Source organism: Sander vitreus, chromosome 4 (genome assembly GCF_031162955.1).
Source record: "Sander vitreus isolate 19-12246 chromosome 4, sanVit1, whole genome shotgun sequence".
NCBI classification, from domain to species: domain Eukaryota; kingdom Metazoa; phylum Chordata; class Actinopteri; order Perciformes; family Percidae; genus Sander; species Sander vitreus.
This window is the reverse complement of record NC_135858.1, coordinates 13,205,754-13,233,569: the sequence shown is the minus strand read 5'-3', so window position 1 is coordinate 13,233,569 and position 27,816 is coordinate 13,205,754. Positions and strand designations below refer to the sequence as shown.

General features: G+C 41.7%; 3 protein-coding genes across 4 annotated transcripts; 1 reads left to right on the top strand and 2 right to left on the bottom strand.

Moving 5' to 3' along the window:
• Window positions 1-1,258: 1,258 nt before the first annotated feature.
• Window positions 1,259-15,168, bottom strand: eefsec (eukaryotic elongation factor, selenocysteine-tRNA-specific). Of its 2 annotated transcripts, none has more exons than XM_078248420.1 (7): window positions 14,365-15,165; window positions 12,274-12,481; window positions 11,908-12,004; window positions 10,799-10,963; window positions 9,028-9,672; window positions 6,027-6,183; window positions 1,259-2,004 (listed from the first exon to the last, which is right to left on the bottom strand). In XM_078248420.1, exons 1-7 carry the CDS (start codon window positions 14,666-14,668, stop codon window positions 1,823-1,825), a joined length of 1,758 nt encoding a protein of 585 aa, XP_078104546.1. In that variant the 5' UTR covers window positions 14,669-15,165; the 3' UTR covers window positions 1,259-1,822. The 2 variants fall into 2 exon arrangements, with proteins under 2 accessions (XP_078104546.1, XP_078104547.1); XM_078248421.1 differs by lacking the exon at window positions 1,259-2,004 and adding an exon at window positions 2,807-5,807 and having other exon boundaries at window positions 14,365-15,168.
• A 133-nt stretch (window positions 15,169-15,301) lies between these two features.
• ruvbl1 (RuvB-like AAA ATPase 1) lies at window positions 15,302-22,075 on the top strand. The gene is made up of 11 exons (XM_078248424.1): window positions 15,302-15,596; window positions 16,719-16,805; window positions 16,924-17,056; window positions 18,863-19,014; window positions 19,406-19,495; window positions 20,174-20,323; window positions 20,468-20,531; window positions 20,627-20,825; window positions 20,927-21,029; window positions 21,307-21,398; window positions 21,685-22,075. Exons 1-11 carry the CDS (start codon window positions 15,456-15,458, stop codon window positions 21,842-21,844), a joined length of 1,371 nt encoding a protein of 456 aa, XP_078104550.1. The 5' UTR covers window positions 15,302-15,455; the 3' UTR covers window positions 21,845-22,075.
• Window positions 22,076-23,334: 1,259 nt separating this feature from the next.
• On the bottom strand, window positions 23,335-27,723 carry rft1 (RFT1 homolog). The gene is made up of 11 exons (XM_078248422.1): window positions 27,436-27,723; window positions 27,223-27,308; window positions 26,983-27,105; window positions 26,593-26,884; window positions 26,374-26,508; window positions 25,980-26,240; window positions 25,742-25,886; window positions 25,537-25,642; window positions 25,199-25,448; window positions 23,559-25,059; window positions 23,335-23,464 (listed from the first exon to the last, which is right to left on the bottom strand). Exons 1-10 carry the CDS (start codon window positions 27,496-27,498, stop codon window positions 24,895-24,897), a joined length of 1,626 nt encoding a protein of 541 aa, XP_078104548.1. The 5' UTR covers window positions 27,499-27,723; the 3' UTR covers window positions 23,335-23,464; window positions 23,559-24,894.
• Between the last annotated feature and the right edge of the window lie 93 nt (window positions 27,724-27,816).

Here is a 27,816-nt window from a genome sequence, read left to right as displayed (position 1 = left end):
TTTGTTTTTTCATTGTTAATAAAAGACCCTCACGTGGTTAAACATGCGGGTAGATAATGTCCATCTCTACATACTCCAGTATATGATTCGGTTATGGCTTTTTCAATTTAAAGTGGCCATATTATGCTCATTTTCAGGTTCAGAATTGTATTTTAAGGTTGTACCAGAATAGGTTTACATGGTTTAATTTTCAAAAAAACCCTTTTTGTTGTACTGCACAGTGCTGCAGCTCCTCTTTTCAGCCTGTGTTCAGGTCTCTGTTGTCACATCTTTGTTACCAGTCACACATGCACAGTAGCTAGCTGTTTGTTTCTACAACTTTAGTGGTACATGGCAGGATTAGCCGGGAGACTACTTCTAAACGAGGACACACTTTACATGTCATTTAGCCGACGCTTTTATCCAAAGCGACTTACAATTGCTATATATATATATGTATCAGAGGTTGCACGCCTCTGGAGCAACTAGTGGTTAAGTGTCTTGCTCAGGGACACATTGGTTGATGTATCGCAGTGGGAATCGAACCCGGGTCTCCCGCACCAAAGGCGTGCATCATATCCAATGCACCATCACCACCCCATGACACTTCCAACTTTGCGTGGAATACCTGCAGAATAGGGACATGCAAGTAGTTCTTTTGTAGATTATGGTGAACTAGTGTGTGTTGTAGCAGTGTTTTGCCATTCAGAACGAGCTAGCATGCTAGCGTTAGCATGCTACGGTTAGCCACCTAATTTCGGCTAGTGACGTAGAAAGCCCTGCCGATTTTGAACAGCTCACCCGGAGACTGAAGGCAGGACACATTCAGAAACCGTATCTCACTCAACTCCATGCTACAGTAGTAGGTGCACTTCTTATGGATATTAGTTATGATGGGATTGTGTATGTATCCAATTGATTCTGGACAGTGTAACATTTGGAAAACTCATTTAAAATGTGCCCATTATGCTATACAGTATGGATGACAGCATAACAAACTAACCAGAGAGAAACACAGGTTAGACACAAATTAAAGTTTAGGGTTCAGTATGTATTTAGTGCATAGGAACTGCAAATAAAGTATGTAGATACAGGATCTCTTTTGACTCCTGTACATGTGCCACAGTAGGTACTGCACATACAAACTGCTGCTAGCATGGAGAGTGCTTCATAATATACTTATGTAAAAACGTTTTTGAACATAATTAGTGAGGAATTCAGCTGGTTACAAATAGTTTGGTACACAACTAAAGATCATGCAAAAAACAACAGTCAGAAATAAAGTTTCAGCATAGATTTTGCTTTATTTGTCTTTCTATAAAGATCGTTATTCAAATAAACTCAAGCAGTTACTGGAATAACTGGTATTCTTGGTAAAAATGCAGCTCTACAAACTGTCGTTAAAGTAAAATAAAATGAAAAAGTCAAAAAAATCATTTTGAAATCACACAGCCAATGAAACCTGAAATGTAAATGCCAGCTGATGTGTTTTTGCCAATCAAGGCTCAGCTAAATTAGAAACATACTGAAAAAAAAAAGAACAAAAGGTACTGTTTTTTTTTTAAGACAACTCAAATGCTAAGGAACAGAAGAGTGGCTTCCAACCTTGTAATGGTGCAAACTGGATCAAGTCCATATCCATAAAGGCAGATAACAAATCATTGTTTCACATGCATTCCACAATCATTGCATTTCAGCAGACGGTCTCCATCAGAGGCTTATAGAAGAAAATGATCATAACCCTGATACAGAGGTCAGTGTTCCCCTCACCTTGACATGACCTGTGAAACTGCCTTCTGCCTGTTTGAAGCACTGTGACAGGCTGGTGTATATGCAACAAAGGTCAAGACTGAACCATCTTTTTATGGGGATCAAAGACATACCGCTTGAAATGCAAGTGAATGCTAACGGGCGGAGAATGTGTTTTGGGCTCCTCTTCATGTGCTGGTTCGCCTTTGCTTCCACCCTTCACTTTCTTCTTAGAGGTGGAGGTTAACAACTGCTTGGTTTCTGGGCAAAGACCCTCTGAAAAAAAAAGAAAAAGGTTGATTGTCTAAAAAACAATATTTATATAAATAGACCCCCTCATGTAATAAGTAAAGCTGTCAGCATTAACGCGTTAATCGCGACGCGATTAAGGGTCGAGCATAATGCGTTAATTATTTATTTATTTTTATTTTTAATTTTTTTTAAATCGTATTAATCGCATGCCGCCATTTATTAATTTATTTTCACTTCACTCGGCTTTGCGTCGTGCCTAACAGGCTACTATTTTGCCATACTTCCTCGTAACACATCCTGCTGCTGCAGGAATAGCAACGCCGATTTTCGGTGCCTCATTTCGGTGCCTCATTTCGGTGCCACTGATATGTCTGCACTTCTCTCTGATGCTCTGAAACAGATGTTACAGGCAACAGAAACATCGCTGCACGTGACGCTAGTTAACACTATACTCGCCTACCGCTAGCTAGAAGCTGGATTAAACACGGTTACAATGCTGACAGCTAACGCTAAACGGTGTAAAGTTTGTCTGTATTTCACTGTAGAGGATTCCGACACCGGGATGCAACAATCTGCAGCTGCCTTTGTGGAAAAAACACAGACGGTGCGTTCAATGAAACTGGTAATTTACAGCCTCATGGTGCATTCAAAGTTGTTGTTAAATGCCCTTTTCCCATCTGGTGGTTGTTTTTGTCATTCAACAGCTATTTACTAGTGAAATAAGTTATTGTTATAGTGATTACATTACTATTAAACATTTAATTTTGACGATATGGCCTTAGCAATAAACAAGCCATTCTTTAATGTCGCCAACTGTGTAGTACCCTAAAAAGTATCGGTTCAGGCACCGTTAAGATACCGGTACCGTTTTAAAAGTACCGCTTTAGCACCGGTATCTAAACCAAACAATACCCAACCCTAATATTGACTCTAGATTCAAATGTGTGACTAGATTAAATATATAATAAACAAATACAAATCTTAAAATCAAGTTCATAAAGTCATTTTCTTTGCATTCATTTGATTCCCAATCAAGATACACTGGTAATAATTGCTTTCCATTGTTAATATGTACTTAAAAACTGTTCTGAAATGCAAAATAATAGAATTTTAATCATGTGATAAAACATGCGATTAATCGCGATTAACTATAGAAATTCAACGATTAATCGCGATTAAGAAAATGTAATCGTTTGACAGCCCTAGTAATAAGTCAAGATTATACTGTCTACTGCCCTACACAATGTTCAATATTTAGGTCAACTTAATCATCTCAGTGTAGGTATATCTGATGCTTGAGATCTTTTCTTCCCAGTTATGTGTGCAGTAGGTGCTGTATCAGTGCTGGAGGCTGTTCAGTGTGCTGACCTCAAGATCAACTGATGCCTTGCTCTTCCTGATGTAACTGATGAAAATAAGAACCAGGTCTCCTCGAGTCACCGTGTCAGTCTGGCTCATCCTGGCACTCTTCCTACACTTCAGTCTCGTTCTCAGCCACACTGAGCCGTTTCCCGTGAATGCTGAGCTCATGCATGCACTACAAATTCAGCTATGCCATCATATCTACCCCCTTGTTTTTCTGTATGTGGCTGCTTGTTTGCCGTTTTGCACACAGAAGGTATGAAATGTTCTGGGTTCACTGCTTTACACGCTGACTGTCTGACCTCACATACAACGGCGCCAGCATTCGTCTTGTTATCGTTGTGCCAATGTGAGGGTTGTTATGGTTGCAGCGCCGACAAAAATCTCTTCTTGTTATCTACGATATGCTGAAAATGTCCGTTTACCACCACAGAACACACTGACACGCCCATACTTAAATGATTTGGGTTCACATACAAGTGGCACATAGAAATTGCACTTTTACATGTTTGTCCTCAAGTACATTTCTAGGGTTAGGGTTGTGTGTAGAAAATATTTTAAAAACCATTTACTACATCTACTTAATAATAGAAATGCTGCACAGATACTCATCAGAAAGTGTTTATCAGACAAAGTCCAAAATCAACACTCAAAAAGGAATCAAATATGGGCATAAATTGGTTTTGGTGGAAAAATAATATAGGGTTAGTAGCCAAGTTGGCAGCAAGTTTATTTTGGAGGAGCAGTATAACACAAGGTTTAAACCACTGTATTTTCTGTGCTTATTCCAGTTTGAAGGAATGATATTCTCGCCCCTAAATTCACCGACAAAAAACTATCAAACAGTGGCCGGGTTGGCTCAGTGGTTAGAGCAGGCGCGCATATATTTAGAAATGTATGCCTCGACCCAGAGGTCCAGGATTCGACTCCGACCTGTGACGATTTCCTGCATGTCTTCCCCCTCTCTCTCCCCTTTCTCACCTGTCCTGTCCATTAAAGGCGGAAAAGCCCAATAAAAAAATCATAAAAAAACAACAACTCCCAAACACTCCGGCCTCTCAAATATGCAGATTTGTATATTAATATTTTGGGTTCAAACAAAACAAGGAATTTGATGGTATCACCTTAGGTTTTAGGAGATTGTGATGGACGTTTGTGGACCAAACTATTTTAATTGAATAATAGAGAAAACAGTCTGCAGATTAATAGGTCATGACAATGATCGTTAGTTGCAGCCCTAGAAATAATGCAGGTATGAGCAGCAGGTGGGAACAGAAAAGCAAGTGAAGTCTGCATGAAAGCAGAATCTCTTACACATTTTCATTCCTTTCCTTGATCTTATGTATGCATACTTCAAGTGCTCATATTATGCCTATTTTTAGGTTCATAAATTGTATTTAGAGGTTGTACCAGAATAGGTTTATGTGGTTTAATTTTCAGAAAACACCATATATTTGTTGTACTGCACATTGCTGCAGCTCCCCTTTTCACCCTGTGTGTTGAGCTCTCTGTTTTAGCTACAGAGTGAGGCATCTCACTTCTGTACCATCTTTGTTGGGAGTCGCACATGCGCAGTAAGTACTGCTAGCTAGTCAGTTGTAGAGTATGAGGGAGTGCCATGCTAGCAGCTAGGCGAGCATTATAACGTGTGTTACAAAGTGACGCACGTTCGTCACAGAAGTAAAGGCTGGACTACAATAGAGCTGTTTGGAGCAGTTTGTGAACAGTTTATTGTGTTTTCTCTAGAAGATGGTAAGTTGGACTTTTTCACTTAGTAAACCTATAATGTGTACAAAAAGATATATAACACAATAAAGGAAAGGGGAAAAGCCAAAAAGCACAATATGAGCACTTTAAGAAAAGGCAGAAAATAAAAGAGAAAGTCTTTGGAGCTACAGGCAGTCAACGGAAACTCACGGTACTGACAAATAGCAACAAGTCATGCATTACAAATCAATCAATATGTATATACGTATATAAAAAGGAAAAAAAGCTTTGGAGAGATGCAACATGCATCATGTACATTTGTGCCATCATGCAAATGTAAAGCTCGCAAAAGGTTTAACTGCCATAAAGCAAAACTTCAGAGGTAAAATGTCAAAAACCTATTGTAGGAGACCATATTCAGACATGTGGAGGTAACAATCATTCGCCCTACCACCTTAATGCCCATGGGGAGTCTCTGATGAACACCACTGTATGTTAATTATGTTCATGCATGAAGATGTGTGCGTTAGTATGTCTGAGACTTTTGAGCATGCAAGTGTGAGGCAGTGAAGAGGATATAGGTGAGGTTCTCTTTCCAAATGTTTTTGTTTTCTCTTCCCTCCTGGTGTGGAGCAGTGGGTTCGGAGCAACAGAAGGTAAAATAAACACAGAACAGACTTCCCCCGGAACACAGGCAACCCCCAGAGGAATCCTGGGAATGTGGCTCAGGATGTCGGGCCTACCACTCTTACCGCATCCTGAAAATTGTCTGCAGAGCCCCAACGTCCAAGAAAAGACAGAGAAAGTGCTCTGGATGTGTGTATTAATGAAGAGGTAGACCTGTCTATGCAACATTATCAAATGCCACAGTGAGTTTGATATGTGTGACTCAAGACTTGATAAACAGTATCAGTAGTTGGAGTATCGGTGTGACAGAGGTTAAGAAGCAATAACTTCTCACCTCAGGTAATCCTTACCTTGTACTCGGATCCTGAACTTCCCGCTCTGTCCAAACCCACCTTCGATAACACCACTCTCGCCTGTCGACAGTGTGACCTTCAACCCCACAAAGAGCTGGAGGTTGGTCTCCTTCTTGAACAGGTTGCGGCCAATCACAGTGTAATCGTCAGTCACCTGACCACAAGAGAGTTGGAAAGAGTCTTATGAGCTGCAGCACTAATGATAAAATAAAAGCACAGAACATGACACACGTGATGAGAAGTAGTTGTTAAATGGTGTTAGCATCAAGGTTATAATTGTTAACGAAAACGAACGAAATAACGAAAACTAGGTGGGAAAAAACATTGTCGTTAACTTAAATAAAAATAAAAACGAGGCATTACAAAAAAAAGATAACTAAACTAAAACTGTCTGTTTGCAAAACTAACTAAAATAAAATAAAATGATCGAGTAAATGTCCTTAGTTTTCGTCTTTGTCGATCTTTCATAAAGCAAATAACGTTATATCTCGCCGACCATGACAATTCCCGTAGACATGTATAGTTTCCGACTGGGAACCCAGAAATTCCGACATTCCACGTCAACTTGAATACTACATGTCCGTAGCTCCGTACCTCTCGCCTGGCATCATAGCGGTACTGAAAGTCGGAAGAAAGCGGCAGTCCTATTTGATTATGACTGTGTCAGATAAAGTGCCTTGCAGTGGAAGGTGGTAAAATATGTGGTCAATTTATTACAGGGAAAAATCCCACAAATTTGAAAGTACATTTGAGAAGCGCACACAAGCTAGGAGGCTAACCTAGCTTATCTTATCGCACCTTTGGAGAACGCAAAGCCCCCTTTCCCTGAAACAGAAGCTAACCCAGGTACAAGGCGTGGATGTATGGATACAGGGCCAGGCAGCATGACAGAGACAGCAGCAGGACAGAGAACACTACAGGAAGGCTTTCAACGGCGACCCGACAGCTGCTGGTTAGTAAACCAGGAATACGCAGGAACACCAAAAGCGGGGGGAAGCGGGGGTTAACATGTGGATTGATACTGGGACGTCTACACAACTGTGTGAGTCGATTGACTTCAACAAGTTCGCCACTTTACTCGAACCAAAGTTGGAAACACCTGTTCATGTCTTCTTTAGTCTGTTGGCTATTTAGGTTTTTTCCTGGAACACGTCACTTACATATTTTGCACTTACTGCGGCGTCTTGTGTAGACCGTTACCATATTTATGACCATATGTAGGCTACATTGTATGTACTGGTGTTATTGTTGAATACATATTTCTAAAATCGTATGATGTTTTTGTTGAGTTATTATTACACAATACTTTTTCTGATCTTTTTGAATCCCCCGACAAATAACCCATATAACAAAAAAAGACAAACTAATAAAAACTAAAACTAAGCATCTTCAAAAAATAAAAACTAAACTAAACTAGCAAACCCGTTTTAAAAACTAATTAAAACTAAACTGAATTTGAAAACAAAAAGTCGAAAAGAAATAAAAATAAAAACTAATGAAAAATGCAAAACTATAATAACCTTGGTTAGCATGTGATCTAATTATGTGAAAATGTCAGGGTGTGTTTTAGTTTGGTCTCATTTTTCCTTCCTTGGATGTTTAGATCTTGTGACATCACTCTGCCAAAATGACAGAGTAAGGAAGAAGAGCTGATTCTCTGTGCTGTGCCCTCATCAAACTGTACAACTTTCTGTAAGCCACATTCTTCGAGGCTCGCCGCCTGGCTGTCTCCCGCTCTCTTATTCATCTTCGTGCACATTTTATGCTATATTTGTTTGTATTTCTTTCTTATCATCCATCACTAAGTCGATCTAACCCGCCACTAATCTGATAACATGAGGGCACCGCTCTGTCTCCAACTCACCCCCCCACCGCCAGCTCTTCCTCTCTCTTCTGCCTAACCCTCATTCATTCTTGAACATTTGACCCCGACGTCCCTCGAGCGTGACTGATGCGCTGATTAAAAAAAAAAAAAAAAATCAGTTGCTGTACACGTCTGACAGACCGTATGAATTGTGACTGGACGAGGCCGTCATATCTCAACAATGCCAGTAATGTGTTCTTTTACAAACAACTAATTCTTAAGTCATGAAACACAACTGCCTCTTTTTGGGAGACAGATGAAGGACAAATGTAACGCCACATGACCATGGTCTGACCTCTTGTACACGCTGTTCTACTCCTGAGTCACTGACTGGAGATGTCAACAGCCTGAGGTGCTAACAGCAGGAAACTAGTTCACACACTTGAACCATAACCTGAATCTGACCCTGCACAAGGGTGCATACTGCATACAGATAAACTTAACTGTACAGCGCAGAATGACAACAGCCATAACATCTTCCGTGCGCCATACTGTATGAATACAAACTGTGAGAAGTTGGAGGCTGTAGACTTTTTGAAAAATTCCCAAATCAGATGTCGAGGTCAATAAGAAAACAACAGCATTAGATAACATGAGATATGGATCAGTATGAACTGGAGCTCAGGATTTCAGACAGAACGTAACAGCAGTAACACAAGAAGAAAAATCAAAACAGCATGTGTAAGATAGAGAAAGAAGCTGAGCCAGAAGTGAGGGAAGGTTAACTCACACAGTCATGAGGGTATTCCTGTGCCACTCAGGTGTGTCCAGCCTCTGACAGCTAGACAGGGCTAGTGGCGTCAGTTGGCCACCCACGCATGCCTCTGTGTCACACAGCACATGCTAAGGCATGCATACCCACCCATGCCTCACCAGGGCTGCTTGTCCATGCTTGTTTGTGTGTGCGTGTTTAGGATTGTACAATAGAGGCTCTGTCTGAGGCACGCTTCAGTACCACCAGCGAGAAATGAGAAACATCCAAAGAAGAACCAGAGCCACAAGAAGGAGTACAAGGTAATAGAGAGGGCAGAGAAGACAGGGCAACACGACACAACACAACAACACTCAAGGGTAAGCAGAGGATGACAGTCAGAAAAAGACCATTTTAAATAAACTGTTGAGTGTCCCACTCACCCTTTCCACCTGGCCCTCCTTGTGTTTCATCTTGTAGATGCGCAGATGAGGCAGAGCAGTCTCAGCATAGCCTTTATCTTCAAACCCATGGAGCAGACGTCCTTGGAAGGCCAACCGGCATGCATTGGCGTGGATGTCTGTGTCCAGCTTGGAACCAATCACCAGGCAGAGTGAGGGGCATGTGACTGGCCGCTCAAACTCCAACAAGGCCCATTGCTCGGGGTCAGGTCCTGGACTTGCCTCTCTCTGACCGGTGACATATTCATCCTGGTAGAAGTACTCCCTCTCAAAGGTGAAGGGTGTATCCAGTGAGCAGGGCTGTGATGGAGGTGGTGTAGTGTCTGAGGGGGGCTCTGAGGCCCCCACAGGTGATAGGCCAAAGAAGGCAACCCTCGCCATGACCGTCTCATGACCCATGGTGATGTGGAACTTGGCACGAGTGGCAAGAGAGCCCTTGAAGTAGCCTATCTTCCTCACAGAGATGACAGCTGCATAGAAGTTGTGCAGGGACCCTGGGGTGCAAACCACACCCCGCTCTAACAGTTTAGGGTCAAACTGTGTCACACACACACCCACACGATCCCCCTGCATGGCCCCCGACACTGGCTTTCGAAACATCTGCACCGACTTTATCTTCTTGGTCACCTGATGTCAGAGAGTACAGAGATACAATAAATAACAGATTTCTAACATCAATTTAATACCCATCTAATTTAACATCAATAGAACAGATTTGGAACACAACTCACAAGAGAAAGCAGAAAGTACATACATTCACAGTAGGCTACATTATTGTTGCTAAAAGTTCACAGCTCACAACAATGCTTCAGCCATGAATGTGTTTTTACCAGCCGCGACAGCGACGCTGGTATTGTTTTCACCTTTGTGCGTGCGTGCGTGTGTGTCCTGGAGACTCCTACTGTAGCAGGAACTACCACAGAAGCAGGTCCAACTTTAATTTTACATTTAAAACATAGAAACTAAACGTGGAATGACAGCATGAGATTAAATTCAGAAAAACATCAGTTATCTCCACAGTACAGAGATGAGAGGCCCTACAGAGAACGTGGGGGGGGGAGGGGGTTTGCAATAAAATATGCACATGCGTGAGTACACGGCTCATTAAATATGCACAACTTGCAGTTTAAGCTGCTACTTCTTTTTTTTTGATTTTTGAAGATGACAGATCTTGTCAATATTGCATTGCCTGACTGATATATATATACTTAATTATGTATTTCAATAATATCAAGCTTTGATAAAAAGCTAATTATAGCTGATGATGAGCTTTTAATCACAAGTACACAAATGAACTATTAAAAGATGTCTATCTTACTACCTGTCCATCTACCCATCTATGATTGTGGAATCTGGCATACCATAATGTTTCTGTGGTTGTTTTTGTTGTCTATTATACACTGACCAAATCAACAGTAGTGGCACAGATCAAGGCTCCGTAACAAATGACTGTTAATTTAGCCATTTGCTGCCACAAAGAGGTGAACATGAAAACTGCAGACAAAACTGCTGAGCCTGGCTGAAAGTGTGTATCTGGTGTAAAGTACCCAACTCCTGTGCTGCCAGTCCACCCCCAGTCTCCTGATCCTTCCCTCACATTAAACTGAAACATCCTCTGCACCCACTTGGACACATCCCTCCCTCTGTCTGCCCACTTCCAGTCAACTTCTGAACTTCAGAATACCAGCACTCTGGTATGTTACCTGCTTGTAAATATCACAGATACAGTTCATGCCCATTTTTCGTAGCACACCTGTAGTGCTGGGATTTCCACAATGTCATTGATAGCCAGCGACCCCTGCAGCATGGTTCCAGTCATGACTGTTCCCTGACCACGGATGGAGAAGCAATGGTCTACAGCCATCAGGAGGTCACCTCCGGGGTCTCTCTTAGGGAGGTATGTCTGTTTCTTCAAAAGCTGAGACAGATAACCAAAAGGGCAAGAAGAAAGAACCATTTATTTATACACACAAAAGATAACTGCTGTTATAACACTGCAAGGTCACACATAAAGTACACAAATATGAAACCAGATAAAAGAGAGGCACTAATTAGATCCATATCTAGCTAGTGCTAAGTCTGACTGTGTGTTGGCTCGACAATCACTGCCTCACACGCGTTATAAGTGCTGCTCTGAACCTGATGTGAGCCATACTGCTGTTTTTTTACACCCAAGGAAAAAGGGGGTATAACCTCTTCAACTGCGGCATACTGTGTCAGGTAAACTTGCCAAGACTACTGCCTGACCGATAAATTAGCCAGGCCGATATTCGCTCATTGCAGATACATTGGTATCAGCGTATATACAGTATGTTGGCCAATAATTAAGAAATTGCAGTACAGCAATTACAAAGATGTGTATGCAGTTATTTTAGAAACAGTGTATCCATTACATAGTTGGTCTATCAGAGCACCGACAAGTCTCTGTTTCTTTTAAACAAAATTTAAAATATCCTTATCAATTATTAATTATATTAATTATGTTTGAATTTCTTAAACTAATGGTTCTCCTTAATTATTTGAATCATTACATGCCATGAAATAAATCACTTTGAATTTTTGTAGCACATCAAATAAGTAATATACAGTAATTAACAGTTTGCCAGTAACCACCACCATTTTTACGGTGCATACTGTATATAGTTCTATAGCATATAGTATATTAAGTATATAGTTGACTGAACAAAGAAAGTATTCTGTTGACAGTTTTAGTAAACACAGCTGAGGACTTTTCATTACTATTTTACCACCACTTGAACAATCTCAGCTGACTAACAGCACTTGTTCGTAAGTGAGAACTTATGTCCTCTTTTGAACTAAATTAGTAACAATGGAGGGGCACCAGAGTGTTCCGGACTTTACCTCTATTAACTCTGGCACACCATGTGGCTCCTCCGTGTCAGGAGCCTCTGGGCCCCCAGGCTTCGCTGCAACAGCAATCACTGGACATTCCTTAAATCTGGCCAATAGAAAAACAGGCATATTGGAATAACGTCATGCTTTGATGTTGAAGTAATGATTAAAGTTACTTTGAATAAAAAAACAAGTGGGTCTGACAGACTGCTGGAATGCAGAGAAGGCGACAGAATGCGTAATGAATGAGGAATTTGACAAGAGATTCAATCCTGGGCCACTGGGAGTACATGGGATGCCCTAACCTACTTAGCTATCTGGGCCCACATTTCCAGTTTCCCGATTTATTCTTTTTTACTTGTAATTAATGCAGACCTGGTGCTCTCCAGAGTTTTGTGCAGTCTCTTGGTCATTTTCTCAATGGCACTCTGTCTCTTGTTAGGTGGCAGTAGGTCAACTTTGTTCAGGACGACCACCATACGAGGGCAAGTAAGCTCTCCTATCAGCAGACACTCTGCAGTCTGAGTCTGCACCCCTTTCACCACATCCACCACCAGCATCATCAGGTCAATGATTTGGGCACCTAGAGAGAGCAGAAAATGCAAAGAATAATCAAAAAGGATGTGAGCTATTACTTACATTGAATAAAAGCAGCAAGCTGAATCAGAACAAACCAGTAATTTGCTGTTAAAGACATGCCAGCTTTCCTGTTGTGCATGTATAAAAAGATTTAACAACTGTGAGTCAAGACTACAAAGCCAACAACAGCCACACAAACAGGAATGGACACAAATACCCAAACATAACAGTAGAACAAGAAGAGAAATTAAGGGGAGAGGTGTACAAAAGCAAAGAGAGAGTAAAGGGCTAGAGGGTTGAAACCAGAGCTGCAGCTCACTTGGTTGTCTTTCCTTTCCCTCTTTTCTTTTCCTGACTTTGGCAGTCTCTCTTTCCTGTGTTCCCTTCTTTTCGTTCCCTCTATTTGGCTCCCTCTCTTTCCTGTGCTCTTCCCACTTGGGACAGGAGGGGAAGTTTAATACATACCCCAATCCCCACACTTTCCTTCCTCCCTAATCTACAGCATGTGCCACCCTACTGGCTCATTGACTTCATTTAGTATGTACACGGCACAGCAGCATTCAGTGTTTGAGTGCCTCTAGTCTGCTTTAATACCAAGACCATTACTTCTACCAAAGTTTTCCTATCTCACACTCTTTAAGTTTAAAAAAAAAAAAAGTCTGATCCTGGTTGTTTGCGTGACAAACAAGAGGGACTAAAGGAGAAAGTAGGTAATAGAGACAGTGTCCCTCTGAGTGAGTGTCCTCATTATCTGCTCTGGACACTACTGTTTATTCTCTTTATACTCCCAACCATCCAAGTCTCTACTACATGATAAACCCAGCTGCTTGCAGAGAAAAGGCGCCCTCTGCTGGATAACAGTGAGGATGTTCAACAGACTGTTTTGCTTGTTTGGCCATTTTCCAGTGTATGGCTATTTACCACTTGGATTGTATGTGTGTGCGTGTAAATAAGGTTTAGAGACTAGATGCACTTTGTGTCAGTATTGTGCATTGTCATTGTCACTGCCATGGCTATCACTGAGACACTTGAATGGAACAGTGCCATAATGTTATCAGCAACACCTGTGCTTTTCAGACTAGGACAAGTCAGAATGACTGCGGAGAAAAAGGCCAATTTAAGAGGCGTGTTTTGTTTTTTGATCTTCGGTTGTATATACACTCAGTTGGCAGTGTATTAGGTACACCTAACTAAAACTAATGCAGTCTAATTTAACAGCCCTGTAGGTCATAATTGTTCAGTATAGTGAGATGATAATAATAATAATAATAATAATAATAATAATAATAATTTAGACTTTATTAATCCTGCAAGGGAAATTACAATGTTTTGTCAGGCCTGAAATACACACACATGCTCAGTACCTATACATGCACTAATGGAGAGATGTCAGAGTGAGGGGGCTGCAACTGTCAATTGACAGGTGCCCCGAGCAATTGGGGGTTTGGTGCCTTGCTCAAGAGCACATTGGCAGTGCCCAGGAGGTGAACTGGCACCTCTCCAGCTACTAGTCCACAACCGAACCCTACAGACTGAGCTACTGCCACCCCATCTAATATTTAGAAAAACATGATCAACACCTCGTAATATAACGCAATACAACTCAACAGCACCACAAACTACAGCCTCTAAAATGAACACAATGTTGAATAAACGCATCTCTAAAACAGTTTAGTGAACATTTAAGGCAGAATATATTTCAGGACTGAATGCGTGTAGCCTACCTAATAAATTGGCAACTGAGTGTTGAGGTATGGTTGCGTCGCCTCAGCTTGTATCACCAACCACTGGTATATAGGTCAACGTATCCTGACTGTATCCTATGTGTTTACCACCTATCGGTGACATCTGTAGCACCAAAACTTTCAGAGAATTCAGAGAGCTCACCCCCAATGATAGTCCGAATAAGAGAGGCGTGTCCCGGACAATCCACCAGGGTGAACTGCAGGCTGTCATACTGCTGCTGGCCTCCGATGTCCCCCAGGTGATCAGGAAGATCCACCGTGAAGGAGGAGAAGCCGAGGTCCAGCGTGATGCCCCTCTCACGGGATTGCGGGTTCTTGTCGAAGGCAGCCGTGGAGGCGGTGCTGCTGAGCGCCCTGGCAAGCGATGTCTTCCCACTGTCGACATGTCCGAGCACCCCGACGTTGAAATTTAATGTTTTGGTACGACTGTCAGCAGACTCTGACATGTTGACACCAGTATGATGTAACCTGCGTGCGTTGAACTCAGCTCCAACGGAAACGTCAAACAGCGTTATTTGCTATCAACAAGCATTTCATTTGTTGACACACGATGATTAAACTGGAAATACATTCAACAACGAGCTGTTTACATTAGTTAGTGGTTTACAAAACAAAGATAGCTATAAATAAGACTTTAACGTTACTTCAGCATGAAAACAGTTGAGTGAAAAGCATAGGTGAAACGTCTCCCTTGCTGTGCACTCCATCCTCGGAACAACATGCTAAAGCGGAACGTTTTTTCGGTAGCAAAGAAAAGGAAAAAGAGGAAAACTGACATGAAAAAAATGATTAAAACATCACTCTAAAATGTCGATGGGGAGATGAAAACCATGTATCGTTTCAGTTCTGCATTCATTTGAGACTCTTATTTAGCTACATTTTCACAAGTTGTAAGCAGTTTCTACTACGACAAAGCAACTGAAACACAAACAGAAATGAAAACTGTCACGGGCGGTGTTTTTGCTAGTGAAAATGATTGACGTGGACTTTAGCCAATCAATGTGTTGTATTGGTCGACAAGGTCCAATCGTTTTACTAGATAGTCTAAATAGGCGGTACTTCTGGGTATTACTTCCGCTGATTTTCCCCATAGTAACCCACATGGAAACCTGTGTTTTGAGTTTCGGCGCCGATTGTGGCGGTGAGAAATATATCTGAGTCACAGAAGGTACTTTATTCACCGTAACCTGTCTTGCAGTTTTTACATTACACATTTGTAAAGTATTAGTAACTATGAAGATCGAGGAGGTGAAAAGCACCACGAAAACTCAGCGGATCGCCACTCACAGTCATGTCAAAGGACTCGGGCTAGACGAGGCCGGGAATGCTAAACAGACAGCATGTGGTCTGGTAGGCCAGGAGGCTGCAAGAGAGGTAATATTCATGTTTAACTGCATCTACGTTATACTTGTGTTGTTTGGAGGAGTGACTTCTAGAGCTAAGATTTTTTGCAGGGATGATTTCGCTCATTGCAGGCGGTCAGGTGCACCAATAAGCTAGTTCTGTTAGCACTGTGGTGGCGCTGTTTCTTACTCAGGTCAGGTTAGCTCACCTAAAGGGAAAGTCCACCCTAAATAGAAGTCACATTTATTAATATTCTTTAAAAATAACAGTAAAAACTACAGCACTTATGTGGATTTTAATGAAATATATGGATATTTTCTCAGTCAAGTGGAGGACCTCTATTCATGTAAAATCAATCAAGATGTGAAGATTGAATCCCAAACAAATATATAAATATATAAAAAAATACCTACAAAATCCTGGTTCTCACCTACAAAGCCCTCCACAATCTGGCCCCCTCATACCTCACTGACCTCCTCTCCCCCTACCAACCCTCACGGTCCCTCAGATCCACCTCAGCCGGTGTCCTCTCCATCCACAAGTCCAACTTCCGTATTTTGGGGACAGAGCCTTCTCCAGGGCAGCTGCCAGGCTCTGGAACTCCCTCCCCCAAGAGATCCGCATCTCTGAGTCCCTCACCATCTTCCAGTCCCGCCTCAAGACCCATCTTTTCACCTCTGCCTATCCGTAGCCCCACGCCCCCCTCCTTTTTCACCAGTGCCTGAATCTTGTTTTGCTTTGTTTTCTATCCTTCCCTGTAAAGCGACTTTGAGTCCTTGAAAAGCGCTATACAAATTCAATGTATTATTATTATTATTATTATTATTATATGTCTGTGTCCAGTGTCCACAGTCTGACACAAATTCATTGATGAAGGACCAGCTTTAAAAAATGTCAACAGATATAGACAATGATATGACTATATAAGACTCTGATTTCCAGGCTAAGGAGACACCTGACTGTTTGTAGGGATACATTACTGTCTAAAATAAAGTATTGCATATGGACAGATTGGCCAGGGGTTAAAATGCACTATGGGAACAGTGCAGGCACTTGGGGATGGATTAACTAAAATCACATCTGCTTTACAGTTAATTCTGATATTTTACCACTGTATGTCAGTATCTATTCTATATATTTTTTACTCTCCAGGCTTGTGGAATCATAGTTGAGCTGATCCGTTCAAAGAAGATGGCAGGAAGGGCAGTGGTACTGGCAGGGCCTCCCGGTACAGGAAAGGTAAGTGTGCAGTGTTCATTCACTAGCAAGACAGCAGATAGCTTAATTGAATGTGGCCTGTGTTGTTGCTGCAGATTTTGACTCTTTTGTACTTTTTTTTTTTTTTTTTTTCCTCCAGACTGCCCTCGCCTTGGCTGTAGCACAGGAGTTGGGAAACAAGGTGCCTTTCTGCCCAATGGTTGGCAGTGAGGTCTACTCATCCGAGATTAAAAAAACAGAAGTATTAATGGAGAATTTCAGGAGGGCCATTGGTGAGTGTAAATATTATTTAGCTCATTGGCCATAGCTCCTACCTCCAAAACAAGTCACTGAGATTGTTGTTTTTGCTCTGATCTGTCAGGGTAGGAGTTGGCAGTTATCATGATTGGTTACACTAGTGTCATTTTTAATTACTGGCCAACAGTAAATTGAAAAGGACAGTAATGCCAAGAGAATGTTAAAAATTTCGTAATATATTTGATGAACAGTGTTTCTTTGTAGTTGAGGTACAGTATGAGGAGGTGAAATAAAGTCAAATATACATGTTTTGTATTTTCTTACTCTTGTGATATAAATAAATCATATAAATAAAATAAATATATTCATGGAAATGTGTATATATAAAAAGAAAGAAGGAAAATGTAGATTAAAAAACAAAGTAATATAATCACCAGAACTTCTACTGAGGCGTTCAGTGGTGAGGTCTGTTCATTATCCTGACTAAACAATACATTGTTTCTGGAAAAACATTAAATCAACTCCATCCACTTCCATTGCATTGGGTCAGGGCTAGGGCTGTGTATTGGCAAGCATCTGGCGATATGATACGTATCACGATACGTGGGTCAAGATTCAATATATTGCAATATATTTCAATACTGTGCGTAAGGCGATATATTGGGATTTTTTTATTTTTTATTTACAAAAAGACATGATAAATGATAAAAGTCAAAGAAGTTTACTTTAGGTAAACAATTCAGTACACAGAAAATCAAACTGCCAGTTTGGGATTGTGGTTCACATGTTCAACTTCTTAGTGAGCAAATTTTTATATGCTAATGTAGGCCAAAGTTCAGCCATAGCTACATTGTTAGCTTCTAGCAAAAAGTCAGGCACTGTTAGCGAGGACACTAGTGGTGCGTCTCAGCATAGCCATCTAGCGGTAGGGGGTTTGAACACAATGTAAACGTGAACCACTGTCTTACATGAATATTTTTGCACGTAAACTAAAAAATAAAATTAAAAAAATCAATATTGCTTTTTTGAAAATCGATACAGTATCGCAAAATAAAATATCGCGATACTCAAGTGTATCGATTTTTTTTCTTACACCCCTAGTCAGGGCAGCATAAATGCTGTTTCAAAACCTGTACTATCTGTACTCAGGCTAAATGGGAAAAATGTTTTTTAGTTCCTCTACTTTCTTCCTCTCTTGGTGTAAAAGGACCTCATATGTTTAACTCATTCCGAGTAGTCCTTGAGCAGGAAGAGCAAGGTGTCCTGAATACACAGTTCTCATGAGTTGAAAGGCAACACTTGACAGCAGATTAATGAGAATGGTGTTGAGAAGGCTGGAGAGGGGGTTTGTCTGACTGCTGATGGTACCTGTCGCAGCGTAGGAAATGGAGCTTAGGTAGAGGGAGAGGTGGTCATCAGCACCTTTGCTCCTCCCCTAGAACAGGATCTCCAGGGGGGAGGGGGCTTCATTTTAAAGTTGTCATCACTCTGCCGATAAGAGTGCCATGACAGGCAGTCCCTGCCTTAAGCATTGCTGTCTGACCCTCACCACAGCGGATCAGCCACCTGTGTCCTGCTCATACTCGGTGCCACCGGCTGCATGAAAGAGGAACAAGAGTGTGATCACGTTACACAAGACGATGCCCAGATATTTCATGGGCATGTGCACACGTGTACCATCTCTGTAATACAATGCATTGTTCAGTAGGCTGAAGGAAGCAGTGGTTAGTTGATACAGGAATATAAAGACTTGATTGAGTTCTCACACTGTGTGTGTGTGTGTGTGTGTGTGTGTGTGTGTGTGTGTGTGTGTGTGTGTGTGTAATGTCACCCACATTCAGGACTGCGTATCAAAGAAACAAAGGAGGTGTATGAAGGGGAGGTGACAGAGCTGACCCCCTGTGAGACTGAGAATCCCATGGGTGGCTACGGAAAAACCATCAGCCACGTCATCATCGGTCTGAAGACGGGCAAAGGCACAAAGCAGCTCAAGGTCAGACTGGGAGCTGTAATTTTTTTTCTTTTCTATTTTCATCTGCTGCATGTAAAGCACCCTGAGCTATATCGCACATATAGAGTGTGTAATGATGATGATAACTGAATTCATGGAAACTGTTAATTTATCAAGGTATGTCACATTTGCTTAAATATTTATATGGTTCTCTTTCTACCTAGCAATAACATTCATCTTGCCTCCAGATTGTGTGATGTTTTTTTTTGTGTGTTTTTTTCCTCCTTCCCTCACAAAACTTTTACCTGAACATTGATAATAAAACACCCTCTCTCTCTTCCTTAACATGAGTATTCTGACAAACACCTCTGTGCATGTTTCATCGCCAAAGGACCAGTGTCTTACTTGGAAATTTCTTGTCTTGTTACATTAGCTGGACCCCAGTATTTATGAGAGTCTTCAGAAAGAGCGCGTGGAAGTGGGAGATGTCATCTACATTGAAGCCAATAGTGGAGCTGTCAAGGTATTGCAATATCACTACCATGTGTTACTACCCCCATCACAACTGTCACAGATTTTGATCAGCCAATCAGAGCAGAAAAATATGTACATACCAGGTTTTAATGAACTAAAATGTTTAGTTCACAAATGAAACCTTTTCAAATTAACTGTAAGAAATATTTGGTTAGACCAAAGTTCAGTGTTTTCTGTCTTGCATGTCCTCGTCGGTCCTTCACGGTGGCGTTCTTTCAGCTCTGCATCAAAGCCCTGCTGCATTTCTACTGTACTCTGGAATGAGCCTCCCTCATTCCTGCAGCTCCTCATGCTCCCTCTATCTCTCGATCTCCCACAATGCCTCTTTTGCAGCAGCAGGGCTTGTGGCCTGTGTTGACAGGCCACGATGAGGGTTCCTTTAATCGTCGCAGGTGGGCCGGCGGCGCGGATCGGCTCAAGTCAGAGGCCAAAGGAGGAGGGCTGGACAACACATTTGTTACTGTTGACAGCCGCATCGTGACCTGCCTTTCTGAAACTCTTTCATCCCTCAGCTGCATGCCCTCCATTCACCTGCTCTCCCTCCTCCCTCTGTGCTCTTTTCTTTCACTGTTGTCCAGAGCAATGTGAGACATTTGTTTTTATTTAACAGTGGGTAGATTTTTTAATTCTTATCATTAACACATTTTGCTATACCGTGTCTTTGCAGAGACAAGGTCGCTGTGACACTTTTGCTACAGAGTTTGACCTGGAGGCAGAGGAGTATGTGCCGCTGCCGAAAGGGGATGTCCACAAAAAGAAGGAGATAGTCCAAGATGTCACACTGCATGACTTGGATGTTGCAAATGCCAGACCCCAGGTAAGTAACTGCAAATGGCATGTAAATTAATCAGTCTTACAAAATAGATGTTAGTTTGCACAGTTATCCCCTATATATTTTTTTTATCCCTCCTATATATATTTTTTTAAATAATTGCTTCTTCCTCTTTTTTTTTTATCTCAGGGAGGCCAGGACATTCTCTCTATGATGGGACAACTGATGAAGCCCAAAAAAACAGAAATCACAGGTAAAGAAAACCTGACAACTACCCCGCCCGCATCTCTAGCTGGCTTCAGTTGATTTTTATTGGTTATCCATTCCCTGTTTTCATTCATATTTTAGATAAGCTGCGTGCTGAGATCAACAAGGTGGTAAACCGCTACATTGACCAAGGTGTGGCTGAGCTCGTACCTGGTGTGTTGTTTGTGGACGAGGTGCACATGCTGGACATCGAATGCTTCACATACCTCCATCGAGCGCTCGAGAGCACCATCGCTCCCATCGTCGTGTTCGCCTCTAACAGGGGGAACTGTTTGATCAGGTAGGAGGTCTAACAAAATTGTTAACAATTCAACAGAAAAGAGCATTTTTCTCACTAGGATGTAAGATTTGTAGCACTGACAGTCATTTGTGGCTCACCAGGGGAACAGACGACATCAGCTCTCCACACGGGATTCCTCTGGACTTGCTGGACAGAGTCATGATAATTCGCACCATGTTGTACACGCCACAGGAGATGAAGCAGGTGAGTCTCGGCATCAAAGTATCTGCATGTGTGGGCGCCGGGATAGCTCAGTTGGTAGAGCAGGCACCCATATATATAGAGGTTTACTCCTCGACGCAGCGGGCCCAGGTTCGACTCCGACCTGCGGCCCTTTGCTGCATGTCATTCCCTCTCTCTCTCTCCCCCCTTTCATGTCTTCTGCTGTCCTGTCAAAAATAAAGGCCGAAAACGCCCCAAAGTATCTGCATGTGTGATGTGTGCCATTTGCATGTGTCACCAATGACGCTGTGGTTTGTAGATCATCAAGATCCGTGCTCAGACTGAGGGGATTAATATCAGCGAGGAAGCTCTTGCACACCTAGCAGAGATCGGCACCAAGACCACCCTTAGGTAAGAATGTACATAATGTATCCGTGAACAGAGTGAAGAAATGAGCAGCTTTGCATTGAGCATCCACAGTGGTCCAGTTTCTGGAAAATGGAAAACAATTGTGGTTCTTTGGCAAAAAAAAAGTCCAAAATACTATTTAAGGTAAAGTTTCCAAGGGAAACGTACAGTGTAAAAATACTTTTTTTACCCTTACATAATTAAGGCCCTGCAACTCCTCACTCTTCTGTATATTGTAAACTGTATGTATATGTGTGAGTATACTGAGTGGCTATTTATGTTTCCTTAGGTACGCCGTACAGCTGCTGACACCAGCCAGCCTGCTGGGCCGTGTTCAGGGAAAAGAGACCGTGGAGAGGGAGCAGATAGAGGAAATCAACGAGTTGTTCTATGATGCCAAGTCCTCCGCCAAAATCCTCCAAGATCAACATCACAAGTTTATGAAATAAAATTGGATTTCCACCTTTTTCTTTCACAACTGGCAGAGCTGGTGTCTAGCCAGCTGTTACATGGTTGACTTTGATTCTCCATCTTTTGTTCATGCTTTTTTTTTTCATTTTTCCTCCACACCATGGTTCATTCTAGTGTCTCTGCCTCGTCTACTGTAGTAGTTTTGTTCTAATAAAGTTTTATTCATTCCGTTCATAAAAGTAATTTTTTGAATAAAAAGCAAAACACAAGTTGACTGTTTTCTGCAATATTTTTGGAATGGTTTATTACATTTATTATATTTACTATATTGCTGGCACTTACAACAAAACAGAATGGATGAGACAGAATTTGTTGTGAACATTTTATAAAATTTCTTTTTTTATATCAAGAAATAAAATGTCTTGCTAGTCTTTAATGCAATTGTTTCAGTTGCAGTATTACTGAATGCAGTATCCATTATAACACTGCAACCTGAAACGGTGAATGAATGCTGCAGTGACAGAAACTGCAATAATGGTTAAATAAAACAAAAACAAAAAATTAAAAAGTGGCTTACCATTAGGGCTGCACAATTAATCGCAATTTTATCCAAATCGCAATATGAACTAGTGCAATATCCAAATCAGGGGGGCGCAATATTTGTTAAAGGCAAAATATGTGTCAAACCATTCTAAAATAAGTATTGTGGTGCTGCAGAGACATCCCGGCCTACAAATCGTATCCTACAGACTAAAGAAAAAATCTTTGGTACAGATCCTCGCAAAAAAATCACACTTCAATCTTTTTTTTTTTTTTTTATGAAAATGAGAATAATGATACAACAATGATCATTCTCTCCAATATTATGAATCATATCACAATCGCAATATCAGTCAAAATAATTATTATCGCGCAGCCCTACTTACCAGTATATAGAAATTATTTGTTTAAGGAAGTTATCACTTTAAAAAAAAGTGCCAAAGCATGCCATGACCAAACAGAGTTCAGTTCAAAAACACAAACTGATCTCAAACCCCTGAAGTGGAACAGGTGTTGTCCAACCATGATCAGGAAGTCCAATGCTACTTCCTGACTGGTCGAGCCGAGCGTGTGTTCAAAACAGTCTCCACTCCTGACCTCGCTCCACTGAACACAGAGGGAGCAGTTTTACCAATTTTCTCTGTGAAAAAAGAGAAACAACAATAAGAATAGCTCACTGTTAATGAGGCAGTGAGAAGGGTTATGTAATATTGTGGATATGCTCAGAAAAAATGCACACACTTTATCCCACTGGGTGAGGGAGAAGACTCCCATCATACCCTCCTTCCTCTCTGTATATGGAGTGGAAACTCGAGCACAATGAGGTAATGCCCCTCACACAAACTCACTGCCATGTGATCTTAGCTGAACCAGATGCAGAAAACAAGGCTGCTTCCTTTCAGTTTTATCTATAAGACTGTGTGTGTGTGTGTGTGTGTGTGTGTGTGTGTGTGTGTGTGTGTGTGTGTGTGTGTGTGTGTCTCCTCACCGCACTCCTCCATTACTACAATTGTCTTGCTCTTCGCTGGTCCACTCTTGCCCAGTTTGTTCATTGTTTCAGTCAGGTCCTCCTCGCTCACCTCAGGACGCTGCATTTGTTCATCTTGTTCCTGACCTGGCTGAGGGGCAGTGAAAAGAAATAAGTACAACAACACACATCTGTTATTTCTGGCTCTCAATGTCTGCAAAAACTCTCTAAAACAGTGGTCTTACGTGAGACATGTTGGTTGAGCAGTTGAAGATATGCTGTGAGAAATCTTTTTCTCTTGTGAGTCCAGTCCAACACACTCGCATATATACACAACCTAGCAGTGATTCTCTAGTGGACAACAAATCTGTTCTTGAGACTAATAAATGACGCAATGAGTGTATACGCTCCTCCTCTTTTCTGTCTTTCTGCCTCTGGTTGTTCTCCTGGTCTGCTGTCCTCCCTGCTGCTTTATTAGGAAGTGATGAGATCACTGCTACAACTTGTGGCATTACATTTCCTCAAATAAATCCTAGAGATGCAATAATATGACAAAGGTATGTCTGTGCATCCTCCCCCTGGTAGCAAGCTAAACAAATTGGACTCAAAGTTCAAAAGGTATGACTCAAAAGATAAGGAGCTGCCTGCCTTAAGACATCAACAAACTTTATACCATGACTGACTCACACAAATACATGCAAAAAAGGAGCAGAGAGGAGAAGAGAGAAGCATTGCCCTTCTTTAAAAGAATGCTGTTCCCACCCCTTCCTGCTAATTTTCCAAAATTACATCATTATTCAGCACTCAGGGACCCTAAATTCAGTGGCAATATGTACAGAGGAAGAACAAATAAAAAAGTCGTTCCGAGCAACATGTCAAATAATCACTGAACTCAAACCTACTTAGCTTCTATAAAGTTAAATATGACAAAGCTGGTGCTAACAGTGTGCAAACCCATGCTCTAGAAAGTGTATACTTCCTCACAATAGATATTTGTAGCAATGAAATTGTCACCAGGATATGTGAACAGAATAATGGACCTCACGTTTTATAAAGGTGGTGAAAAGCAAACCTGGTTGATGATCTGACATCAACATTTAGACACATGCAACAGATTCTTTGGGCTGCTTACAGTTTATAAATTCATATTTTTCCATTAAATTAAATTAAATTTTCCAATTCAATTTTCCATCTAAAAAATGAACACCACACATGTGAATTAGTAGTCTTGCTTTACTGTAACAAATTCATCCGTTTCTTAAAAATACATTTATTTCTTTATCGGCCACAGTTAGATCCCAAAACAATCATGATATTTCATATTTTCATTTCATTTCATATGTTCATACTTGTATGAGCCAACACAGGAATGATCCAGTGAAAACATATCAGCATCACACACACACGCACGCACACACACACACACACACACACACACACACACACACACAAAAAAGGTTAATTTAAAAAAGTCGTTCCCTCGTTTTCACAGTCAGTAACTGTCTGTCAGTCAGCAGCTCTTGTTAGAACTGTTTGTAGTAAAGCTTTCTTCCAGTCCAATACGCCAATTTCCAGTCTAATTCAAGTGTGTTTCTTTCTGTATTGGGGCATGAGCTGAGTTCTCACAAACTGAATAAGCTGAGTCTCTGTGAGAAGAACAGCCACAAACACACCAAGCAGACATGCTGCTCCTATGGCGATATGGACCAGCCTTAACAACCAGCCGCTGTCACAGCAGAACACACCCTGCGACCAGAAAATAAAGAAGCTCAAATTAGGGCCACTGATTTGTATAATATTTAATGCAGATTATATAAAACTACATTGTTATGGTATTTAGAAATAAAACCTGAGTGGAGAATAAAAAGACATGACTCTCTTGTACCTCAGACAGTGCTGTGACAACGGCACTGACAGCAAGTGCCAGTAGTAGGAGTGGGGTGGGCAACAGGCCTCGCAGAGGTTTCCATTGACTGGACTGGAAGTAGCGGTGTATGTAAAGCAGGCTGTGCAAGATGCGGAGGCCCATGTTAAGGCAGTTTGCCTGTATGAAGCCCACACCACCAGCCCACCAAGTCAGAATGTAGGACAGGAACAGGAAAGACACAGACAGAGCCAACATCACCAAGTTATACCTGAGGACAAAAGATAAACACAGTGTTAACTGACAGGTTACATGATGTGTAATGACTGAATGTATATGTATACTTCTACATTATTTACCTGTCAACCTCTTTTTGGCTCATGGCAGCAAATACAAAGCACTCGGTTACACCATTTACAGCAAGCAAGAGAACATAGCAGCTGTAGCATCGCAGCAAAGTGGGTCCTTTAAGAAAAACAAACACACACAGAGCAGTGACTAAGAACACCAAGCAAAGCAGAATTTGTCATATATATCCAATACAATCAGTATTTTTTTTGTTACCTGCCCCACTGCTAAGTAGAGAGCCGCCATAAATGTCCAGAGCCAAGTGAGAGTAGGCGTAGCCAAACACTGAGATAATCAGACCAACCACCAGCACCAGTTTCAGCAGACACTCTAGGACCTCTGCTGCAATGGCAACATCTTCCTGTAGACAAAACCCACAATATGAAGTAAAACCAATGATTCCTTTCTAGCCATTAACAAAGACTTTTTTGTGTTTTTTATTCAAGACTTGCACCTGTTTCTGACTTTTGACATCATGTCCTCGCTCCAGCACTTTTGCAAAGAAGATATAGAAGCTTTCCTCGATAGGCAAGAAGATGAAGCGAGCCACCATGGAGCCCAGATTATTGACAATATCATAAACTCCCTGGTCTCCAAAGCTGAGGACGTTCAAGAAGGTCATGACGTACCGCTCACCCTCTGTCAGGATCTGCTTCAGGAAGGACTGCTTGAAGAAGCTCCATGTGAGCCGGGCCAGAGTCCAATCAACCAGCGGCTATAAACAGAGCAATAGATGAGGATCATTAGTCCTGTATGGTAACAGTTTATCTTTTAACTTGTCTGATTGTTTGATTTTTTGAAGATGAATCATAAATAATAAATAGTGATATTTTATCCTGCTCTACTACCTCTCCATCAGCTCTACAGGGCAAGAGATCGCCAACACGGTGCAGAGGAAAACCCTTCTTGGCTGCCTCTTGAGAGCCCAAGAAACGAATGAAGTAAACAGCGTAGCACAGCACCAGGAATCCTGTGTACACCAACTAACAAAGCCCATAGCTTAAAATCATTACATACAGAGGAAGTAAAAACAGAAATAATGCAGAGGACTTCAGCTTATTTCTTACATGAGCAGCAGAGAAGATGTAAAGGCCCCATTCACGGGCGAACACCACCAGCACCACAGTCATACTGCACTTAGCAATCATTGCTAAGCTCTCAGCGACCACCTTCAGTCGGACAAACATGTGAGCTTGAGCCAGGACCCAGAGGGGCTCAGCCAGGAGCTCCTGCACTCCTGACAAAGCAAACAACACCACAGCAGGGCCGTAGTAAGGGACAGTCAGGGGGTCTGGGACCTCCAGGAGCCACAGCCACACACAGACCAGCAGGGCAGCCCACAACACACCCAGAGGCAACCTGAGAGGTAAGAAAGTCAAAGACAAGACACACGTCTACACGCTAAATACGCAAGATTAAAACACATTTTACTCATTTTGTGAAATCACTCAACTCACGTCAGCCATAGCAGGTTGATAACTTGTCTCCAGCTGTGGTTCGGCCCAGATACCCCGCTAAGACAGGCTCTCCGGAAAGCTTCTCTGGATAAAAATACTAATGTGGAGTACAGCAGTGTAAGCCTGCATAATAAAGACAAACACATACATGTTACAGCAGCTGGTGCAGTGAAATGTACTGCATTGTGCTCATCTTGGCTGGTGGCACTGTTCTTACATCTCAGCATCTGTCATCCTTACCTAACATTGACAACACCAATCAGCTCCTTGGACACAAACCGTAGTGTGAAAGCATTCAACAAAAAGGTGAGGACACGGAACATCACCTGAGATAAAAAAATAAAATAAAATAAAAATTCAGATAGAATTATTAGTTATGGGTTGGTATGGGGTTATATCTCAACTGTGTGTGTGTGTGTGTGTGTGTGTGTGTGTGTGTGTGTGTGTGTGTACCTGTAGCAACACGTTATACGATGCTAGAGTAGACGCATTCTTCAGTACATCCTGAGTACTCATTTTGGACTTCCTCTGACTCGCTGGAAATCTTGGTCAAGCGTGAATTTGACAACGTTTCCGCTGCTTTCTATGAAGGAAAATCATTATAGAGTCATACTGTAAAACCGTCAGGGTTGCTGCCTGAAACCCGATAACAATAGCGCTTTTTTGCTCATGTACAAGTGTGAGATTGTTAAGCAGCAAAGCTGGCTAGAAGTAGCAGTAAGACTTCCGTACACATTGTACGGAAACACGTTACGCGGTGACGTCAAAGAGCGTTACGTCCAACGCTGTGTCGCTAGAGGGCGTAACCATCCTTCTGATTCTATTATTTATACA